This window comes from Aythya ferina (assembly GCF_964211825.1).
Source record: "Aythya ferina genome assembly, chromosome: 9".
NCBI classification, from domain to species: Eukaryota; Metazoa; Chordata; class Aves; order Anseriformes; family Anatidae; genus Aythya; species Aythya ferina.
This window is the reverse complement of record NC_140305.1, coordinates 6,115,833-6,140,033: the sequence shown is the minus strand read 5'-3', so window position 1 is coordinate 6,140,033 and position 24,201 is coordinate 6,115,833. Positions and strand designations below refer to the sequence as shown.

The 24,201-nt window shown below is 40.2% G+C and overlaps 1 protein-coding gene across 4 annotated transcripts in view; it reads left to right on the top strand.

Annotated features, from left to right (window-relative positions):
• The window catches only part of NYAP2 (neuronal tyrosine-phosphorylated phosphoinositide-3-kinase adaptor 2), a 141,334-nt gene that overhangs the window by 6,545 nt on the left and 110,588 nt on the right, over positions 1–24,201 (top strand). For all 4 annotated transcript variants that reach the window (XM_084528834.1, XM_084528833.1, XM_084528835.1 and 1 more), the window contains exon 3: positions 1,724–1,966. In XM_084528834.1, the coding sequence (XP_084384960.1) occupies positions 1,761–1,966 (206 nt within the window). In that variant the 5' untranslated portion in view covers positions 1,724–1,760. The remainder of the gene's footprint in view (positions 1–1,723; positions 1,967–24,201) is intronic.

Below are 24,201 nucleotides of genomic sequence, written 5' to 3'. Positions count from 1 at the left end.
TCTTGATATAGAAAAGCAAAGAACAAGGGAAAAGTCATTGGTGTGCATCGCATTAATCATTAACTGTCTAAAATCAGCTTGTTGCCATTGCCACTTCACATGATCAAAAAGGGGGAGGGAAAGGATGGAAAATATTTCTCTACCCTTCATGTGCCCTGCAGATTGCTTACTCCATGGATGTGGAAACATTTTGTTCTCGTGCTCGGGGCTGTGCCTGAATGTCCACAGTGATTGCTAGAATCTATTACTTTTTTATTTTATTTTTATAAATCAGGGCCTACCCTGATCAGAATGTTGCCTGTCCAGCAGAGTAATAAAGATTAGAAATATGGCAGAATGCTAGGAGACGGAGGAAAAAATTTGATGATGATTACACAGGGGCTCTGCCCCTAAAAATCTGTGTGCAGACAGGCTGCTCATTGCCTATTCAGTCAGATCACTTCTAGGAGCAGTGCTGGCACCGTTCTCAGGCACATTCCGAGAAGTCACAGCATCCTGCTGCAGGAAGGGAGGGCTGCTCTTGCCGCAACGAGGCAAGTGGGCCTGACGGTGCCTCGCGCCATCACCCCACCTCAGGCCTCGGTGGTAAGATGGAGACCCCCTCACAGCGGGTGCAGGATGGCGCCAGTCAAGATCGTAGCATCTCTGTACCTTAGAGCAGGAAGGCTGCAATCAGCATGTAAAATAAGGTGGTGCACCCCTGCTTTTTAACATTCTGTATTACTCACATCACAGATTGTTAATCTGGTTGTACAGAATTTAGCTGGCCAGTACGTTTCTTCTAGTTATACCTTGTCTTTAGTCACCTGTAGTATTTATTGATGCCTGCACAGCAGGGTTGTTGTGACTCCAAGGCTGGCTGCTTCTGAGTGGGAAGCCTTCAGGCCTTTCTGAGAGCCTTCAGGCTGCCTGCCATGGAGCCGTAAGTGGGCTGGGGATCCCAGTGCGTGCCAGCTCCATGCTGCATAGCTGGAGGTGCTGTAAATGCAAGTGTCTGTCATACCTGTGGAAGAAATACAGAAGCTTGGAGAACTCAAGCACTTCACAGTTCTGAAGGTCCCAGCTGAGCTGAGTTTTCTTGTCTGTTCTTGGAGCTTCAAGCTAATAAGCTGCCAGGCAGCAGATGACTAGGGGCTCATGCATTCATTTCTGTGTTACTGAGAAGTACTGGAAGCTATTTTACAATATTTCTTTCTAGATTTTGAACCTGAAGAAAAAATTGAACTTTTTTGTTCCAAAAAATGGAACAGTGATTTCCACCTCAAGGTTTTGAGGTGGAAATATTCTGCAGAACAGGAATTTTGTCTGGTTATCTGCTTTGGTGAAGCTGTGTCTAAACTGTAAAAAGGACCTGTTGTCCTTGGAAACTTTTTCAGTCCACTTCAAACCAAGATTTGGGGAAATCAATGTCCTTGCAACTGAAAGCTGTTAGGAAAAGCAAGGGGTGGGAGAAAACCCTATAATCCACATAATTTGGGGGAATTGAACAATATATAATTGGATGGATCAACATCACTGGAAAGAAGAGGTTGTAGGGTTTTGTCTTCTTGTCTCTATAATAATACAGTTCTGTGTTCTGAATTGCTTTGTTTATTGTCCTTTAGACAGGAGAAAGTATAAAAGTTCTTACAGAGATGTTGATTACAATTGACATGGTCTCTCTGTCATAAACCATAAGTTGTTTTCCTACTGATTAAGGTATTATGTGTTTTTCAACCTGCAGGAAACGTTGCTTTCCTTTGTTCATTATCTCCTGCAAGATGATGAGTTCTAATCAGGAGGAGGTCACTTTGGGCGCTTTTCTCCAGTATATTGAAGACATGGGGATGAAGGCCTATGATGGCTTGGTTATACAGAATGCATCAGACATTGCTCGAGAGAATGATCGCATGAGGAATGAAACAAACCTGGCTTACTTGAAAGAAAAGAGCGAAAAACGCCGAAAACAAGAAGAAGCAATAAAACGGTAAATATTTTGATAAAAAGATGAGTGGTCTGGCACAGTGAATGAACAGTGAGGGGCTCAGAGTCTCAGCAGTTGTAAATCTGCTTAGATCAGTTGACTTCCAGCTGCTTGTTGGTTTAAAAAAAAAAAAAAAAAAAAAAAAAAAAAAGGCATTACAGGCCTGTGTCAGGCTGCTAATTGCATGTGTATTATATTGTATAGACAGAGTACTGAATGGTTCTCCTCTCCTCAATGGAAGAGAGTACTTCCATCAAAATTTATTAAATTTAAGCATGTGTGGCATCTTCAGCAGGTGTGATTTGTAACAAAAAATGTTAGGTGTTTGCAACTGGAGACCTATATCTAATGGAAAATAGGTCCTCAGCCATCTGGTGCTTTTAGTTCAACAGTGTCTACTTTTTGCAAAGACGTATTGTGCAAAGCCTCACAGTCTCACAGATGAAAACAGGTTCTTCTTGAGTTGGTTTCAAATTCTGATAAGCTTTCAAAGCTCTCTAATTGGTATCTACAAAAATTCTGTCTTGTGTTATTTGGCTTCTTCACCATTCTGTGCTCTCTGAAGTTAGTAAAAAAAATAATTGTATTTGTTTGAATATTTGAAGTGGAACACACACCTGATGGGCACAACCGTGTAATGGCTCTTGAACAATTCCATAAATTTTAATTGACAGTTAATGAGAAGAGCACTTACACGATGTGGCCTCTTGTGCCAGAGGGTAGTATGAAATCTCTGCAGTCTTTTTGACAGGAAAAGAAGGGTGCATGGGATAGTTATCTATCTATCTATCTATCTATCTATCTATCTATCTATCTAACGAGTTATTTATGTGTATACATGTATACGCACACATGCATTTGCATGTCCAAAATTTGTATTTTCTCAAAATGGACAAATTGTGTAATACAGTTAAACCATTCATTTAACTGCTAAACTTTTATATGCAAATGGATGGCTTGAGCACAAAATGGTAGGAGTCCTTTGAATTTTTTCCCCCCAGCATAAATTTTCTATATTTCAGCTTAAGTGATTAAATTTTATGCCATGTCTTGGGTACTGTACTTCCAGGTATAACAGACACGCTGTGCTGTGAACATTCCAGTGACGCCTCAGTAGTCTGGTAATTTTGATGGAATGTTAAAAGGAAAAGAGCAGCCCATATAGTTTGGGGGAATGGAGAAGAAGCAACATAAAGCAAAATAATGGCTGCTTTACATTCCAGGAATTAGAATTATCTGGATTTCCACTAATTTGTTTTCTGTAGAGGATATAAGAGTAATGTGTAATTAAAGTGAATCATGAGAGCCAATGCAATGGTTTTTTTTCATGTCTTCTGGACTAGTTACCTTGTCAGTTCCTTCTGGGTGATGTTTAGAGGGATTCAAACTGTTGAGGAGTCAAAGGCATAGGTAATTTGTAGCAGGAGCTATGCTATGCATGACTTGACAAAGAAACACATTTTTCCTTGCAGCAAATAAATGCAGTTTTTGCTTTGTTTTGATCTATGCAGGATTTATGCAGTTTGTTTAATTCTTGCCAGTTTTGTTTAGTGTTCCTGGGAGCAGGTACTGGAAAGTTTGTGTTGAAGATGTGCCTTTAGCAGTAAAAAACAAAACAAAACAATAACAACCATAAGAAACCCTGCAGTTTGAGTCTTCTCTTTCTTTTGACTACCGTAGTTACATACACCACAGAATTTCCAAGAGGGATGAGTAGGATCTGATGGTAAGGGGGAGTTAAACAGTAGTTATATGAAGAAGAGGAAAAATTTGAATGTCTCACCTGCTAAGTAAAGGTGCTAGTCAGTAAAACACTGTTCTAAAGTAATAAGATGAAAAGTACCTTCTTATCTGTGGGCAATATTGGTGGTAAGTGGAAGGTTGGACTAGATGATCTCAGAGGTCTTTTCCAGCCTTAATTATTCTATGATCTTAAATTACTGGCTTTTCCCACTGAAGAAATTTATTTGCAAATCTAATTTGAACTTTTTTTTTTTTTTTTTTAATTTACTGAAATTTCACTTTTTCATTAATTTACAACTGCTGCAAAAATAAATTCCTTGGTCCTTGTGGTGGCAACTTCATTTGATAAGCTGTTAAACTGTCAATGTATACAGATTTATTTAGAATATGGTCTTCATGGTTGACAGCTAATTAGGCCGTGCTCTGGCTAAGCCTTTCACGAGCACTTTTATGAGTGATCATAAAGGTCACTAAATGCCAGAACAGGCTTTGTTGTAAATAAGTTTCTTGAGGCAAGGGAGTAAGTTTTGGACCTACCTGGTTCTTAAGCTTCTCCATACCTAATTTGAATGGTGGTAATAGTATTTCCAACCTTGTGGTTGTTTCGTGTGGTTTTGTTTATTGATCCTGGCAAAGTGATTTGATGAAAAGGTCTGGATAAGTGTTGATGATTTAGGGCTGAGCCAAATCATGAATTTCTTTGCTTACGTTAAACAGAGATGGCTGAGAACAGAGCTCTGCACCCCAGATAGTGTCAGAAAATGCAAGGAAGATTCCCAGCTATGCTATGGTTTATCTGAGGAACAGTATATGTGTGTTGTGCATGCATAAATGTGTGTATGTGACTTGTAGGCACCAACATTCTTGGATATAGCACTATTCTGTGCGAAACTGTGTTTGTGGTGGGTCCCTCTACTCCTTGCCGATTTGGCTTATTGCAGTAGCATTGGTGTGCGTGTGTGTGCGTGCAATATCCTTCTAAGGAAATGGAGTAGGACAAACACCCTAGGAAATTTTAGAAAATGTTTTATTTACCTAGACTTTTTCTGTCTTCTCCCTGTGTAAACTTGGGAAGGGAAAATAGATATTCATGATCAACCCTTGATCGGTACAACTAAGAGCAATGGCAGACTAAGGGAAAACAACTGATGCGGCTACAGGAACAATGATGTCTAAAGTCACTTAGGCTGACTGCAATCAAGTCTTCTCCCTGTAGTAACCTCCAGAGGTTCACCCAAGCCCATGTCTATTGAGACACGGCAGTGAGAAAAGGTAAAGTAGGATTATTGATTTCTTTTTTGTTCTGTACTAGTTTCCTTATGTCTTTACCTTATCTTCGTGGGTATTTATATTACCCTATTTCCTGATAGTGTGGCCTAGATAGCAAATGGTGCACATGTGCAGTGATAGCAGTGCTAACAGTCTGGAGACTATCAACAGCCAAAAACAATCTCCGTAGCAACAAGGGAGCCTTCCCCCGTGACTCCCAGCAGGTAAATTTTGAGCAGGGGAGAGGGTTCCAGCAAATACTCTCCTTTTGATGGCAGGAATCAAAATAAAGCAGTTGCGAGTCTTTGGCACCTACTGAAAATTGCATAAGTCTGGTGATTTAATTTTTGAGAAGCTATTCAATGTTGGTGTTCAGATGGTCTCTTTGAGAAGTAGGCTGTTCATGTATATTAACAAATTAATGAGCACTTTATTTAATATTAATACAGTGTTGGAATTCATACAAACATTATTGCAAAGAAGCTGTTATTTACCTGAGTCGTCTGATAACCATGCTGAATGACTTAAAACTTCATTGAAATGCAGTAGTATTGGCAGTTTGGAAACAAGATCTGAAAAATTACCCTAAAAAAAAAAAAAAAAAAAAAAAGTGCAATTATATTTTTGCCTTACAAAAGGATACATTGTGTTGTGTTTCTTCAATAGCACTGATATACTGTTAGCGCGACTGCTGTTTCATTCTCTGTGGTTCTGATAGGTTAATTGTGGGGAAAAATGTATGGATCTATTGTAAATTGAAGGGGATAAACCATGCATTGCATTGGAAAAAAAAGCAACTAGCCTTTGTCTGATCTTGCTGGGCTGAGTCAGCTGATCTGATCTGAATTTCTGACCTAATTTTAGTAGAGTACTTAGCGATCATGCAGAGAAAATAAGGTTAACATGCTGATCAGTTAGCTGGGAGTAAGCCACAGTAAATATTAATGCATATACATTTTGAGCCTAATTTTTAGACCCTCTTTCTTCCTTCTTTTATTTGTCTGGACTCACTTACTTGATCATTGTCTGTTCAGGAGGTTGTGTCCAGACCAAGAGAATACACTGGCGTGTTGCCCACAGAGCTTATAAATTGCAAATAAAGTTACGAAGCAGCATCAGTTTCACTGGGAGTAAGTTGCAGTACTGTGAGATGTACATTTGCGATGATGATACAATATTTGCCGTAGGCAGTTTTTCTGGGAACAGAAGGTAGATTTGGCTCTGCTGCTCTGGGTGCCAGGGAAAAGGTGAGAATTTTGAGTTTACTTAAGGCACCTCTTACAATAAGCAGTTGCTTCCTTACTCATCCTTAATTGAAATACATATAGTTAAATACTTTGCATCTATTATATTTAGTCTTGTGTGATACTTCATTGGTGACATTCTAAAATTGTATAAGTACAAAGCCTTAGTAAGAAATAATGAACCCTTCCTCCGCTTTCCCTTAAGTCTGAGGCATGTTGCATTAATCATAGGGAGTGGCAGGGGTTGCATGCTTTCATAGGAGATGCATGCTTTCAAAGTTTTGGCTTCTAGTTTTTAGGTATCATTTAAGATAATGTTTCAATTGGGGGAGTTGACATTTTGATTTGTAATACTACAAAAACGTGACTGCTCTAGTGCAAAGCTGGTGGTGTCAGTAGGCATACATTTCTGCCTGCCAAATCTTGGATGTTACCACCAAAATATTTCTGCTTCTGATGGTTTCTCTGACTCCTAGCTCATTCCCAGCACCTAAATGGCTCTGTGCAAAGCCGTGTTTCTGCTTGTTGAGGGAAGTATCCAGACAGATGCTGTCAAGAGGAGGAGCTTTTAGGAGCACTGTTTGTGCTAAAGCTAGCAGAAATGGGCCAGCCAGCCAGTGGCAGAGTTAAGCTCTTATAATAAAGAAGGAATTGTAATGAACAGCTGTCATCCTAACCTCTCCTTTATATGGCAACTCAAATATTGAAGAAGACTAACCCATCGGCAAAAGTAAGATAATATTTTTCTCTTGCTCTCTCCCCCTCCTTTTTATTTTTTTTTTAAGGTTGTGGAGGCAATTGCATTCAGGTATTGCCTGTCTGTTGTTTTCTGTAGATTCTGTCCTTAGGTTTCTTCATAAACAAGACATAAGTTATGTGTCCTTTGGCTAAAAGTTAAGTGTTATCAAGTGTGGGTGACAGCAAGCAAATATAAAAATACTTCTATGTATGGGACTATTCACTGCCAAAAGCTCTGTTTAGCTGAGAAAATGTGTGTTAACTTAGAGTATGAGGTCATGTTGATGTGTTTCTACCAAAAGTTTCTACCAGAATAAAAAATAACCAAAGGAAAATAATTTCATTATGATCTCACTGTTTATAATAAAATTAATTTCAATGATGTATTGAAATCAGAGAAATACTTTAGGCAAAATAATGTTTAAAATACTGCTTGTTGTGTGTGTTTTTTTTTGTTGTTGTTGTTGTTTTTTTCCTAAACATTTGCCTTGCCTGTAGTTGAAATTTTGCATAGTGAACTAGACATTTCTAAATTTGGAATGTATGCTTACTAGATTACAATATGCTTACAGCCAGACCTCAAGAAAAACGTCAAGGGAGTGCAATAATTTTTTCTGATCATGGTGAGGGGCTCAATTAAAATACCTGCAAGCATGTCATTGAGATGTTTTAAGTTACTAGCTTATGAACCTGTTGTTCATGGTTTGTGTGTGGGTTTTGTTCATGGTTTATGTGTGCAGCTGCTTCTGGTGTTCTGTTTTTAATTCAAATGTAAGTTCCCGCTATGAATGTGGGCTTTGCATATGGAGTTGGTGGTATTTGCTCCCTTAATCAAAGGGCATGGGTTATGAGAAAGTTATGCATGTGGAATTTGTTCAGTTTTCTTTCTCCTGGATGTGTTGCATGCTGATTTCATCCTGGATTAAATTAATGTTGTTATACCACCTTTATGGTTGAAGTGTCTGATGAGGCACGATAGAGACTAATTTTAGTATGATTTCATAACCTTTTCCTTATAAGAATGATAGCCTCTTTTGAAGCTGAGTTGATTTAGAAAGAGTAGCATTGACAGTTTTTTCATCGAGAGTAAGTAAAATGGTTGTGCAGTCAGTGACCTCCAAATGTATTTTGGTTGTGTTTTATAAGTAAACAGATGTGGTGGTCTAGCCAACAAATCCTCCTTTCCAAATGCTTGTATCCATATGGCTGCCTGTATTATTGCCATAGAAAATAAACTACAGACACAATGCAAGCTATATTATATTGCTATTGCTGCTGTTCTGAGAAGTTTTATTTTAGGACAGTCATGCAACAGATGTTATTTAAAATTTACTATAGTGGCTGATAGCAACTTGGTAATCCAAAGTTTTTAAAAATAAATAAAAATAAAATCATCTCCAGTTTGGTATTTAAACATTGATGTTGTTTTCTATAAATCTTCCATGTTTTTAGGGCTTCTGCCTATTCCTTTTACTCTTTTTCAGGGGGAGGTACGAGATCTCTTCCCCTTCATCACTTTACAAATTGCCCAGGTGTGTACTGGTCCACTACATAAGCAAGTGCATTTTGGCTCAAGATTCATTTGCTATATTTAAAAGCATAATTAGAATCATGGGGTCACAGAGAGCCCAAAGGACTTATAAGTGGGTTACAGAGCCCTCTTCTAGTGAAGATCCAGTCTAAGTGGCTCCACACTGTTGCTATTGTGGGCTGTCTGACCACCTGTGTAAATGAGTGAGCTGGCCGTGGTCCAGCTCCATTTGGACGGATGTTCACACACAACCTACAGTCTCGTGTGCTTTCAGCAGCCTGAGTCATTGTGGAGAAGGTCTGGTGTACCACCGGGAGATGACAGAATCACAGAATCATGGAATGGTTTGGGTTGGAAGGGACTGGAAAGGCTGTGTAGTGGTGGGGGGCGGGGGTGTATGGATCATAATGTACACTTCAGCCATTTGTTCCTAAGCTAACTTTGTTTCTAGTTTTCTCACTATCTCTTTATTACACTATAATGAGAGAATGTGATTGTGATTTTAACTCGAAAGTTAAAATTATCGTGCATTGCCTCTTACCAAGAAGGCCCCCTTAGCAAGACAGAAATGCACGTAGAGCTGTTAAGTAGATGTTTCGCACAAGCCTGTAGGGCTCTGGTGGTGCTGCTATTTCTAGTCAGAGGCTTGCATGTGCTTTGAAAAATGTCTTCAAATACACTATGAAATTGCATAGTGTTTACCAATGGCAGAAAAAAAAAATAAAAACTGCTATTGTGAAGACTGGATTGAAAAAAAAAAAAAAAAAAAAAAAGCAAGACTATTTTGAAGCATTCCCAGATAAAGTCTTTATAACTAATCTAGGTTGGAGTTCATTAATGAAGAAATGCATTCAGTACAACAGCACAACTGATGTCATGTAACACTAGCAAGCCTAGCCAGGACTGCTGGCAGAACGCAAGCATCGATCTGTTCTCGTTCGTTCAAGGCTTCCAGTAACCACAATGTACTCCACACTGAAGTTCAGTGACACCTGACAAATGCTGTCATTGGCTGTGACCTGGATTAAGAATTCATGTTACAGCCTGAAGCACGGATATGAAGACATACAGAAAGTAGTCTTGTGACCCATAAGCAGTAAAATTGCAGCTAGTCACAGTCCTCAGCATGCTCAAAGCATATTCATGCACATATATGTAGGAAGCTCTGCCAAAACTGTCTGTAATGAGCACCGGTCACACAACACAGCAGAACCAAAAATCTGCGCTAGCCTAATGGCTGAATCCTTCTGTACCTTCAGGAAAATCTTTAACAATAGCTGTTCATAAAGTTGAAAACAAACATGTTATTTCAGCAAAACAGCTCAGTCCCTTGCTCCTTCTGGGGCCATAAATCACATCTCTATGTATTTTCCTGTTGATGATAATACAGATTACTTCATGCCCCACCCAGCTGGTAGGCATTTGTTCACTTTGCCTCTTCTCTTTCTCAGCACCCTTCTGACAAGCTACACATGCTTCTTATTTATTCCTTTTCCTTTGCAGGAAAACATAAACATGGTATGGTCCTTGACAATTTAATCAGAATCTTTATTTTCTTAGCCTAAAGAAGAGTTGGCTCTTAGGTATACCCCTGAAAATGCAGAATTTCAGCAGACCGCCTCTGCAACAGAAGCATCAGGTGATGGGCACCTTGTTGCCAGATTGACCTAGATCAGTGGCTAAAATGCGTATGAAATAGGAATATGCATTTGTACTGATTAGATTTTTATGAAATGGGAGAAAGGAGAGATTAGAGAAGAAATAGATTGCAGAGACATTACTAGCTGTAGGTTTTATAGTTAATTTGAGACTCATTTGATTTTTTTTTCTGGCTTTCTATTCTAATTTGTGTTGTAATCCTAAGTGAAATCAGTTTAAAAATATATATTAAAAAAAAAAAAAAAAGAGGTGAAAAGTATTGTTGGCACAGGGCCTTCAGCAATACCGTGGTGCCAGCAGCGCAGGGCAGGATCCGCTCAGTCCTGGGGGAAGCCCCGCTGGGCTTGGGTGCTGCTGGGGAGCTTACAAATGAACTAAGTGAGCTGTTCTGGTCCCAGAACAGCAGTCATAAGTGGAGTTGGGTTTTGTTTTGTTATTGCACAGTACCCAAGGATCCCAAATGGGTTAGACTCCTCCGTAGCGCTAACACTATGTGCGCGCAAGGGCAGCACACAGCACGAGTCGAAATTGTGCCCAACTAGTGACTAAAGGGACAGCTGAAGAGTTAGGGGACTGCTCATTTCCTTCCCTATATTAGTACAGCACAGAATAAACTGAAGTGTATCCCTGGTGGCTGTGATGAATTACATCCAGCAGTACTCTCCGAAAGCTGGAGAAAAAGAAATGCTTCCAATAGACCTGGGCAGATGCTTCTGGAACACGTGAAGACAGAGGGCCACCGCCTGCCAAAACACACAGAAATACTCCTGCTGACAAGTATGTTATGTGACAAAATTGTAATGTTTTAAAAGATCAAAAATTAGAATGACTGCAGGGCTTACCATAAATTAACAAAATTTACCTGCATTTAATCCATTCTTCCTTTTGGTGGGTTATATAGGGCATATCTCACCAGTAGATCCTCTGCTAGCTGAGGGCACTTTAGTTATTAAGTCGAGATCACGTGTTAGGAGCCATTAAGTGAATTGCTTTGTACAGCCTTTCCCTGAATGCTAGGGCAAATGCAGTATTTCATACCCTTAGCTAATTTCATGCTGTAATTTAATTTCTGAAACATACTTTTAATTGAATCTTTAAAGACAAAAGGAAACTGCTGAGTCCATTAGTATTGCAAAAAAAGATTGTTTAAAAATGTAGCCCATCTAGAGAATAATCTTCTATAATTAAACATAAAGTTTGTTTTGCTTCTCTGCATGCGGCTATGCAGAAGCAAATTCCTGCTGTCTGCAGAGGGCTCAGGGCTGAAACAGAGGTACTGGGGAGCATGACAAGTTGTTCAGTGCCCAGCTTTGTAACTCCGACAGAAAATCCTGCAGCCTTCCACAATGTGCAGGTCTGAATCAGGAAACAAAGAGAGGCTAATTAAAAAATTAGACTGCTAACACCAAAATCACATTAGTAGGAGCTCTGACTAGTGATCTCATTTTTCTAATTTCTGGTAATGAGATGAACTTGAGAGATGTCAGCAATTTTGTAATAAACAAAAAACAGTAGTGCAGCAAAATTTGTTATTTGCATCTTGAAACTGCATCCAGTATTTCAGTGGCTAGATTTTGATGTTCATCTTCTGTAAACAGATTCAAAACAGTTTCAGTAAAAATCCGTATACTCTGTTAGGCAATTTTGCTACGGGAGAAAGCTCTTGATTGTAAATGTAGTGATGCAGGTGTCCAATTTTATGGATATCAGATTATCAATCAACATTAAATGCAACCCACTCTAATAGAGGAGAGGAAATCCTAGAGCATCACTTCATGTTTTAGTATTCAGGTTTGTTTAAATCAGCAAGAGATCTGCAATGGAGATTTTTCCTTTTGTTGCTATTGGAGAAAAGGATATGATACACAGTGGAAGTGAGATGTGTATGGGGACATGGAGAATCTAAGTGGAGTAAGAAGCATAAGGTTAAAAAGGAGAAGGATTCAAATTTAGCCTGCAAAACCCAAACACAGTATCTTCTAAGAAAGGGAAAGAACAAAAGCAACATCTTGTTCCCTGCTTGGTGGGAAGGCTCTGCACCTCCTGATGGTATGCGTTGGTGGTAATTACAGGCATGAATGGGGCTGTTGGAAGAGTTTGGAAGCCAGTGTGGGAGGGGGAGAGGAATCCACTCGGCTTTAACTCAAATTTAGTTTTCATTTGTTTTCCTTGCTGGAAGGAAACACTGAGAATCAGTTGTCTTTTCAATATAGGTTATCCTTTTTCAAGGACTTTTATGAAAAACAAGGAAACAAAGGGCTAACTTTTATTAAAAAATTGTGTGGTATTGAGGTCTGCTTGCATTTACTCAGTTGCTTAGAGGCTTGGACACTCTGTATGGCTAGACTCCGTGTAATGTTTTTGCTTGAAGCTTGTTCAGTAGCATCAAAAATTATTTCAGGACTTGGAAATCTTTTCTCTGGAGCAGTAGCACACATGAAAACCACCTGAATGTGTACTAAACACTGATGAGCTTAGGTCAAGGTGTCTGCTGGCACCATGGTGAGGTTTCCAGAAGCACATGAGCGGTGTGCTTTGTTGGAGCTGGCCTCAGTCACTCAGAACAGCCCTCTGACTGCTCCTGCAGAAACAGCTCCCTCCCCAAGTCTGGCTTTGAGTTGCAAGTGGCTTCAGCTGTATTCTCTCGCTGCGTTAAAATCCATGTAATGCAGGTGTGCATCAGCCTGTTGTACAAGCAAGATCTTAACTTTGGTACCAGGTATTAAAACCTGAAGACCTTTTCTACCTCAGTGTCAGGGACAACTTTCACAGGAGTATTATTTGTTTATTTATTTATTTCCCACTGGAATAATTGTCCTTGTTTTGATGGCTGGAGCAGAAATACAATTTTCTGTGAATGTAAATGGACAAGTGTACAGAAATTCATGCACTGCAACATGTGACAAATACACAGCTGCTTTCAAAGACAGAACCGATGGGATTCACGCTGAAGGGCTATTGTTTTGAGCTAAATGGTATTTGTGACATGCTGATTAAAACTTTTCAGCAGATATTTTAAATAATTTCAGCTTCACATCTGAACTGTTAGGCTAAGCAAAGGAAAGCTTTTCCTGTGAAATCATATTCTTGCATTGTTAATCTGAATTCTGCTAAGTCTCTGAAGTAGATCAAAAACTGCATATGTACTTGCCATGGCAACCCTATACCACATGACAGACATGCTAGTTCAGCCAAAGAGAGCTTCATGGCTTATTAAACAGGCACGCACAGACCCATGCACACACCAGTCTGCCACGTGACTGCTCCAGCCCTGGCAGATTCTTAAAGGGAAACTGTATTTGAGCATCGCCGCGATTTCCTCATCAGCATCATCTTGCTGGAGTTCCTTCCTATCCTCTTTGATTCTGTGTTGAGTTTAAAAAAAAAGCAAAAAAAAAAAAAAAAAAAAAAAAAAAAGCAAGAAAGTTGGCAAGGCTCAAGGCTCTGCTATAGGTATTTCACTTTCTCACTTTCTTTCATTTGGAAAAAATCTGTCTGAGAAAATAAAACAGTAGGTTTTTATTAGTGTAATTAAAATTGAAGGGTCTCTGCAGTGGGACAAGCGGTATGCTGCTTCTCTGGACACATTCTCTGTTGTTACCTCCTGTGGACTCCTGTACAATTCTGAGTGTAAAGAAGAATGGGGCGGGGGGAGGATGGGGAGACTAATCCATCTCAGTATTGATGGTGTGTTGCCAAAGCACTTACCAGAAGAGCTTTTCCTTGCCACTTAACACGCATCCGCTCAGAGGAGCGCTGATGGAGATGGCAGTGATCTCTAGCTCCTCACCAGCAAGGTGCAGCCTGGTAGGACTTCACTCGACTAGGAGAAGTCACCCAAGGCACATGATGAGCTAATCTGAGGGGCAGCAGCCTCAGCAGAGGGACTAGTTTTTGTGGTGGGCAAAGAGACGTGGAGATGGGGGTGGATTAAAGCCAGAGGGAGTTGACAACTTATGTTTGCCTGCACCTTAATGCCCTGAAGGAGAGGAGGACAGTATAATTATGTTGCTCCAGGGCAGGTGCTGTGCACGCTGGACTGGTGCCACCAGCTCTTCTGCTGCCCATCGGTGCCGAGGGGAGCATGCTGGTGCACTTAGAGCACCATTGGAGCTATTTACTGGAACAGTGTACTATTGCAGGGAATCCCTTTCTTCTTCTGTTTTCCTTTCCTCTGTCAGATCCCTGACTGAAGTAGCATGGTTTCTCTTTCTCTTTAGCTGGAACCTGAGTTTTTGTAGCAAGCACTTCATCTGAGGCCGGGTGCAGCTCCAAGTGCCTGACTAAAATGGAGACCTGTGCACAGCAAAACGTGGTGAAAAGACTGCTAGCTCTTGTGTCTGCTGTGCAGCTGCAATTTAACAAGAGTTACAGGGACAGACTCTCAAGTCTGTGTGCTGAAATTAATATTTTTTTTTGTGATTTATGTTGTTGCTTTTGAACTTAAGAAAAATCTATTTTCAATTTCCAGAATCAGTCAGTTAGATTTTCATCTTCATTTCCGAGGTAGCCAGGCAGGGTGCAAACACGTGCAACTAACACCAGGCAGTGAGAGAGTAATGGCTCCTTGCATTCTGCTTCAAGTGAGTTTGGTTACCATTTTGGAGATGGCCCATAATAAAGGAACAGTAACCTGCTCTGAGAATTAATTTAGAGAGGTACTTGTGCACAAATTGACCATTGAGCAGAGAAGCAGCATGATGTCCATGGAGGGACACGGATGAGAAGGGTGCTCTCTTCTGAAGTGTGCATCCACGCATCTCTGCCAGCCAGCAGACACGGGCTGTAATGCAAAATCAGCATTGAGTAGGGAGACGTTTTAAAAGCCTATTGGCAGGGCAAGGTATTTTAAGTGGCAGTTTTAATTGTATTTTATGGCACTATTGATCTCTTTAAACATTCTTGTGCTACTTTATTAATACCTGCTCTGGTACTGTAGAGGGAAATAGAACCTAAAGATCATGGATTTCCCAGGAAGGCACTAAACAAAGGCCCTGCCCACTCCAAATGAAATGTAGTAAAATTTTGGCAGTCACTCTCAGCTGTCTATGAGCACTGTGTAGTCCTAGATCTGCAGAGTGAAGTAGTGGCAGCAGCGTTTCCCCTTCTGTGTGCAAAGAGCAGGCTTTTCAAAATTCCTTTATGCCTGAAAGCAGGACTGCATTTGCAAAAGAAGTCACCAAAATTGGAGCTTTTCTGGAAAACTGGCCTAAGCCTCTCCTCTGTTCCAGAATTTGAGTTTCATTGCTGCATTTATGCAATTGCAAGTTTTGCTATCTCAAGGATTATGTACGCCACCACAGGTTTCTATATTGTATTTGGTTGCAGTTACAGCCACAGAAAAGGCTATTTGGGCTCATGACAAAATATTTTGACTAGCCTCTTCCTACTTACTCATTTGTTTGTCCTCAGTGTATGTTTATTGTGAATTGTCTTCCCAAGAGATTGCAAACAAAGCGGTAGCTTTCTCTAGCAGGTCTCTACTGTCGTTTAATGATGGGCTCATCCAGGAGATAGTATATGAAAGGGGTTTGCCTGACTGGGTCTAAAATTTGTGGAAATCGTGTCATTACTAGAATATATCAGAAAAAAAAAAAAAGGCCTAGTAACTTCATTGCAAGACAGTTCTGGTTGCTAAGAGACAGCATGCAATTATCTGCCAACTTGTTTACCATTCCCAAACACTTAGCAGGGCGAGAGCTGTGGACTGCCTGAATTCGAAGCCATACACAAAATAAGCCAAAATGCATTTTCTTATCAAATGCTTTTCTAAAAGAGCATTTGAAAATGACACAGGAGCTTTAACTGTGACCTGTGAGTTTTTTCTAAATGTATATCAGTTATTTTCATTTCCCTCTCCATCCCCAAATCTGCATATTCTTGTTGCATGTATTTTAACTGATGATACAGAAAATGCAAACGTGAAATGTATAAACTGTATAATTTTTCTAGCAAAGGATTTCCAACTACACTTTCTTGAAAATGGTAGTCTTACTTTAATAGTAGCAATGTTCAGCATCCCTGTGTTATGATAAGGTTACTGATGTATGCTGATGTTAATTTAAGGTTGACCAGCGTGAGTCATTGACTCGCTTTTTTCTAAAATGCTTTGTGTTGCACTCGCACTTGGAGATAAGTAGCGCGATTTATTTTGCGTGCAAAATAAGTTGGTGCCACAGTGAAGCTAACATTTCTCTGTGTCAAAGTGACTATTATGTAGGCAGTGTAAGATTTATGCCATCCTAAGCTATGCATTTGCTTGGTTTTAAGGGCATGTATCTAGCAAATGAGGTACAGACAGTGCAAAGAGCAACAGAGGTTTCTCCCTTGGTTTTCAGAATGGAAACACCTTCCATTGTTTTTTTATTTAGTTAAAAAATGAGTTTTATTCTCATTAGTATGAAACACTAGTTGTAAAACTGAAGAACTCACTGAAGTACTGAAATGCTTCTGACCAGCCTCATAGTAAGCTGAAAACTGAGTTGGCATTTGGTCAGTAGATGAAATATGTCCATGCACATCATGGTTTTGGGGGCATTGCTCTGGGAAGGCTGGAGCAGGGCATTGTTCAAGACTTTAGTCATCTCTGGCCTTAGCAACTTGTCCAGAAGAGGCTTTGAGTCTATTCACTCACTGAAGTTCATCAGAATAGAAGAAAGATGTTTTCATGAAGCTCTAGTATGGACAAAATACAGGTCACTTCACCAGAAAGTTGTCCCAAAACAACATTTTTGTTTTGTAGATAGAGGTAACCTCTTGCCTTGTACACACTCCTTCAGGGGAACACACCAGAGTTTTTAGAGATGTCATGAAAACCATTAGTATCAGCCCATGAGCATCCATCTCACACATTCTCTGATCCTCGTGGCTGCAGCAGGAGTCTTGGTTAAGTTCTGTCTAAAGGTGTCTTTTGAAGACTGCCTCAGAAACAACAGAGCTTCAGGCACGTCAGCTTCTTTCACATAGTCACCCTTCTGCTGGCAGCAACAGCAGTGGGACTCTGTATGGATAGCCAAAGGATTACATCCCAGTTGTCCTATTAAAAAGTACACCTGCTGGCTGCTCTGGAAAGCTCTGCTAGGCCACAGGAGCTTGGGAGGGACTTTCTGGTGGTTGCTTCTTTTCTCTTTGGGGACCCAGTGATCTGCTGTTTGCTCCAACATACAGCTGATGCGTGGACAAGGCATGCTGTTTTAAGAAAAGCAGTGGGGTTAAGAAAAGTAGTGGGGTTGTCCCTGCAACACTGCCCAGGTACTGTGTTCAGATGCAGAAGACCTTAAGGGGAAGGAAATGCAATTCCACGAAGGGATTTGCTGCTACCTTTTCTTTATTTTTTTTCTAAGATGAATTTATACTCCATCATAAACATGTAGTCAGGAAAAAAAGATGTCCTTTCAATAGTATTCCTTTACCTGTTTCAAGTGTTAGATGTACAACTGTCAAAATGAAAAAGGCTGCTGTTCAAACAGGGAAAAAGGTTCAGATTTGATTCTGATTCTCCTAAATTTTTACTTTTTTCATATGCAGAATCACTTTAGGATGTTCTCTGAGAACAAATAAAATGCAATGACAAAAAGCACAAAGTGAGGTTTATTATTTTCAACCTTTTTTTTTTTTTTTTTTTTTTTTTTGCCCCTTTCATGCAAATGAGGGGCAGGAAAAGCTTTTTTGCATGTCCTTCTTTAATGGCAATGTCAGCAGAACTGTATATTTATTGTAGACCTTGTATTATACAGTGCTTTGTAAAAGACTGGGATAAACACTCCAGTGATGCTGTTGACACTGAATGCGATGATGGTATGTGTACTTTTGCTGTTTCTTTAGCACACAGCTTTTCCTACGCAATTTCCAATTTGCTCTCTATACATGTAATCACCTACTCTTTGCCTTAATCTTACAATATGGAAATAATACAAGTAAAATCTGAAAAGGGAGCTAAATGTCTTTGATGCTGAAATTCCTGGAGTGGCTGTTTCAAAGGGTCTTTCCCTTCATGTTTTCTGTCTTTGAGATGTTAGTGATAATCCTGCCTTTTATAATTTTATTTTAAAGACCAGCCATTTTAGTTCATACTCATTTGCAAAAGTGACCCTAAATAATTTGATGGAGTGTATGGTGGCTTATGTTTTCATTAATTAAAGAAATGCAAATCATCATTCCATGCATGATTAGCAGTATTGTGTTCACTACTGTAGTTTAGTTTGTGAGATAATGCTTAATTTAAATAACATTTTCTTCCAGCGTCCCCTAGTGCTGTACATGCTGTCATGCTAAATCTCCTACTGCGTGGTCACTTCCATGTCCAAATGGCATGTAGTTCATCTTCTGAATAATATTTCCCCTTTACTTTTCTAAATCATTTAACTTTCTTCACATATTAAGTTGTATTTTGTATTAGGACAGAGTAAGAAGCTTTTGGTGGAAATAGCTGTCAATGTACTTGAGTGCCTTCAATATTCTAGGTCCTTTTTGGAACTTTTTTGGTACTTGTTTTTGTTTCGTTTCACAAGGTTGCACAAATTCATGTTGAGTGTTTCTATGCCTTGTGGTCTGATTACACGTGGGCCAGAGAGACGCTTCCCTGAGCTTGAACCTTCATTCTCACTGTGCCTCCTGTTTCTCCTCTGAGTACATCAAGTTTTACTGGGCAGAGCCACCAGCAGCACCTCAGCACTGGATTTCAGGTAGAAAGCATGTTTACGCACCAGCTGCTCTGTATACAGCTGGTGTTGTGGTGTCTCCTGCTGCCTGAGCCAGAAAGGAGAAAGGCAAGGGGGCAGCAGGAGGCTAAGCCAGTGTTACACGGCAGTGCGTCTGCTGTCAGAAGGCTCCAGGTAAGCCTTTGGCACAGATGTCTGAGCAATACTTAGGAGGTACAATGGGAATATTGAAAACATTAATTCTGCTTGTTTGAAACCATCACCTGTATCCCTTCTCCCTGGAAGGTGGCACGGCTGTTAATCTGCAAGATGCCTTTGATGCTTGTTCTGTCCTGTGTGGGGATTTGCTGTTTTCCACGCTGGTGATAAGGAAATGTGATTGTTTCACTGAAGTGCATGAGGGAGGACAGAGCAGGAGTATTTAGATTAATCCAAAACAGAAGTCTAGAGGCTGTGAAGAAGGCCTGCATTAGCCTACAACTAATAGGCTGAGATTGCATGAAGGCCTACAGTAGTTGAGCCATGATTATTTCAATGAGCTTTATGAACCATCAGTGATTCAAAGTGCTACTTCTTTTGTTCTACTTATTATCAGCCTTGTGGAAAGAAACCTTCCACCACCAGAGTAATTGAAGCAGAGATAGGAGAACAAAGAAAGCCATCAGAGGAACTGAATTTCTCAATTATTTTCAGCTAAGGCATAAGGGACAGAGTGGTTTAATTAGCTACTGTTCCTTCTTGGATCCGCAACTCACCCTTTCCATTTCTTGGTTTGGGAACTGGAAGCCCACTCTCCCTTTGTCCTCTCTAGAATATGGAAAACCCTCCATTAGCTTTCAGCAAAGAAAGAGAAGGTAAGATCTGCACAAAATGACCACAGAAAAGAAAAGTAATATATAAAGAATATATAGAAGGCTTATTAAGATGTTATCTTTCTTCAGCAAATTATAGCACTACACTGTACATCGAAGAAGGCCTTCTTAATTTCATTGGAAGATCAAATTGAACTCCTTTTTCCACCTAAAACATGTTATTTTATATGCTTTGCCCTTTTCCCCTTGCTTAAGTCCAAGACTATTAATATTGCTGTTATTATTTGCATAGTTGACTTTATTTTTTCTATTTGTTGGTCACGTAGATCAAAGCAGGAGAGCAGACATCCACATGAAGAAAAGTGAGGTGCTTGCTTGCTACCGGCAGCTATTTCCTAGCCAGGCTGCTCTTGGGCAGTGTCAGTACTTCCCAGACCTCCAGGTTGGACTGCAAATTTTAGACTCCACCTGTAAAGGTTGAAACAGGGCAAATTTCTGCTGCCTGCTCTTTGCTGCAATGTCCCTGTGAATTGATGAGTATTTTGATAGCTTTGTATATGTGAAGAATTGCAATTCTGGTGACTGCAAGCTTTTATGGTTTAAAAGATTTACTTTTTGTTGTTTTCAAGTGGGGCATCTCTTGGCTTGTCAAACAGCACAGCCGCATTCAAGAGCAGATGGTGCTCAGATTCAGGCATTTTCAGGTTTAGTTTTTGCACCATATCCCATTGTAAGTGCCTCCACCCATATGACTCAGGTATTAATGTTGTAGCAGAAGGTACCTGGATGAGCAAGCTTGCCTGAAAGTTTGCTGTATGGCTGTAAGTAACTCGGTGTTGGAACTTGCAAGAGGACTCAAGTCCCAGTATGGTGCAGGCTTACCAGAGCTTTTATTTAAAAGGCTACATTTAGCCTTAAGAAAGTTAATGTGGGTGGCACTTGAGTGTGGAAGTATATGAAATGGGAGATAAAGATGAAAAAGAAGGATAATGCCTGCTCACCTTCTCTCCTCCGTGAAATCAAAGCATTAATCGTTTTTGCTTCAAACTAAGAAACATTTCTGGTTGTTTGATCAAAAGTGATTGTTTGTGTCCTCAGACATGCCTTCATTTTGGTTGTTAGCTGTGGTTATGTTGTCTGTGGGGTATAAAAACATCTACTCTAACTGAGTTATAATTGCATGGGTTTTGTTGGTTTTGTTTTGTTTTGTTTTGTTTTGTTTTAGCTTGGGATATTTATTAGAACTAGTCAAACATCAGCAGAATTAATTCAATGAATAATTTGTTTGACAAGCAGTGGCAAGATTCTTCAGATGATTCATCTTCTCCGATTGCCTCACCTCAAGCTTTGCAGTTATTTTGTTTTCACTGCTACCTCTTCATTGGTCTCTGCAATACTTTCTACTGAAAGTGATGCAAATCACTCTTCACAGTCCCTGTCATCTTCCTTTAAGTGTGTGCATGTGAAATAGTGAAACGTACCCTAATTTGAGCATTTTTGATCCTGTGGGGGCTCAGGCATTTATGGCATGCTCTGATCCCACTTTGAGCCTGTAGGTCTCATTTGAGTATAGAAGGAAAACATGAGATCCAGTCATGAATTCTTTTTCAAACAAATGTGTCTTATTAGCTGATCAAGCATAAAGCATAAATTGAACTTAATCTTAAAAGTAGCCTTTCTCTTAAAAAAAAAAAAAAAAAAAAAAAAAAGTAAATAAAACCATGGGTGCTGAAAAATATGTATCTGTAATGCCCATTTGAAGTGGGATTTTAAATATGAGGGGTATTTGAATGTGGTTCCTGACTACAGCCTGAGACATTTGTTATGGATTAACTCTAATATTTACTTAACATATTTGATGAAAAGGAGTTGTGAAAGCTTTAAGATTTAGTGTGCAAAGCTACAGAGGGAAAAATGTGAGAAGTTGGTGCAGCTGCATTAGCTTGCAGCTAGCCAGTGTAGGGAATGGCAATATGGCAGCGTGGGCTGCCAGCCAGAGTACCAATCTGGATGCTCTGGTGTTTTGTTCTCTGTTAACCCCATGCTGGAGCCACCTCCAAGAGACTTTCAGCACCCTTGCTGTTAGTCTTACCCAACTATAAGATGCTTTTTGCTGTAGATCTCAGGGATGCAAGCACACAGCTAAACTTCCCCGCACTAACAGGTCGTTGCCAAAGGTTGTTCTGCGAGCTGGCTAACACACTCTGTTTTCTTGTTTGGGGTCTTGTAAAGAAGCAGTTGGGTGTCTCCAGTCTCATGAAGGTGTTTGTAGGAGGCCCAAGAGCACCAGATTTAGCTGGAAATAGCCTCGTAGTCTGCTTGAGTTTTGTCTCATTGCCTGTTCAGCCTGGGCTTTGCTGCCTCTTGCAGAGCTGCCTCCTGCTCTGGCCCTGCAGACCGTGTAGGACAGAGTGGTGTTGGCCCCTGGGCTGTGCCTCCCAAAGGGGCTGTTGGTAGCAATGGGACAAAAAGCACCCAACCAACAGTAGATCAGTGTCAAAAGGAGATCTGAGAAAAATGGTCTCCTAAATCATTTAGTTAATGTGATCTTAAGTGCCAGTATAGGCTGCCTTCAGTGGCAAGTATGATTTTTCCCAAGCATTACCTCTCCAGGAAACTTGATGTCAGCTGCATAGGGTTATGCACTGAAAACTACAGCATCAAGCAATCTGTATGCGTACAAAGACTAATCAGTGTAAACAATATGAACTCGTTCCTGAATTTTGTTTGCAACAAATAATTGGGGAAGTGCTATTTTTTCCTCATCTGGTACAGTTTATTTGTGAGTAGCCTGTTGCATTTTGGCACTGTTAAAGTAAGAATGCTGATGTGGGGGTTCTGATTCAGCTCCTATTCATTATTCATTAGTACTCCAAAGAAGTAGTTCAGCTTGTGCTGTTTGCTGCCAACCATCATGCTGCTGAAACTGTCAGGGATTGCAGTAAGCAAAACAAAAGGTCACGAGCACTCCAGGTCTTTTTGCAATTCTGCAGCAATCCTTCCTTACAATTGCATAAGCAAGCAACAAATACAGTACTATCAAGTTGCCTTTCTCATCTCAGCACTGCGTGATCATTAGTGGCTTTCCACCGTGTGGAGTTGTTCCACCCCAAGGGAGATGAACTCCCACCTGAGAAGCTGCTCCTTCTTAAGCTGCTGCATCCACCAGCTGTTTCATGTCCCCCTTCTTTGAAGGTGTGACAGGCTGTGAAGGAACAACCCGAGCGGCTGCTGACATCGCGTGCGATGGCTAGCAGGCTCTCTGCATCCTGGTGTTCACTCAGCAAATCATGAGCATAAAATGAAGGCAGTAGACCCCACACACCATTTGACAGTAATGGTGTGTTAAACCCACTGCTGTCTGTACATTAGAGGCATTACTTGTAAAACCACGATGCTTTTTGAAAGGCTGTTCCCTGAGTCCCCCTCAGCCAAGTCTTTCCTTGCTCTGTGGGGATGCTGAGGAAAGGGGGCACTAAGAGGAGACTCGCTCTGCCTCATGGCTGCTGTGGGAGGCCCAGAGATAAGCAGTGCCTGGGTCCAGAGGGATGCAGTGATAACACCTTCCATATGCCTCTGGCACCAAGGAGAAACTGGGCCAAGAGGAGCAGCTTGTGCTTCTGATGTTTATGAGCATGACAGGGACCTTGCTTCTTACTGCAGATTTTTTACAGCTTTCTGTAAACACTGGGTGCCATCAAAGAGAGCAGGCTAGCTAGGCTTTGGGTCTGATCCAGTAGAACAGCTCCTGTGCACCAGCATTACGTACCATGTGGAAGAAACCTTTTGTATATACTGATATGTTTCTTTCAGATTCTTTGGCTAAACTGACAGTAGATCAAAATTTTCAAGAAATGAGGCTATGTTATAAACTGTCAATTTTGAGTTAGTTTCCTAAGCATTTAAAAATATTTCAAAATTAAATATTTTATATTTCTGGTCATATTAATTCCCTAGTTGTAATTGGTTTAGTTATTCTTTCTCTTCCAGACTCACAGACAGCTCACTCAAAAATAATGAATTGCTTTAAAGGCACTGTGATTGGCAGGACTACTCCTAGTCTATAAAGTACTCTGTGATAGATAGCTCCCACCCATGTGCTCTTTGCAGGCGTGCATTTGATAGGGTAGGTGCCAAACTGTCATGTTATGTAGCCTTTGCTAATTAACCTGGGAGAAGGAGACATTAGTATCAGTTCTGGATAATTGTTTTTCTAGAAAAGCTTTCACAGACAATAATGTGGACGTTATCCAGAAGTTTGGTTTAAAAAGCTCTTCTCATGCCACAGAAAGCACAGATGGTATTTTGCAGGTAGGGCTATTTGGAAACCAGTTGGTACCATTTAATGTAAGAGATGGTTGAGTGACTTGTGGAAAATAAGGTTATCTGACAAATTCAGCCCATACTTCAGTTCATAAATCATTCATAAACTGATCCTGATTTCCACAATGTATTCATTATTCATAAGTGCTCACTGAATAATTTGTGCAAACAAATTTCAGCCTATAGAGTACCCCTGAGTTTTATATTTGTTATTCTTAACAGGTGATCATGGCATTGGATTCTGTTTTCTTATTGTATG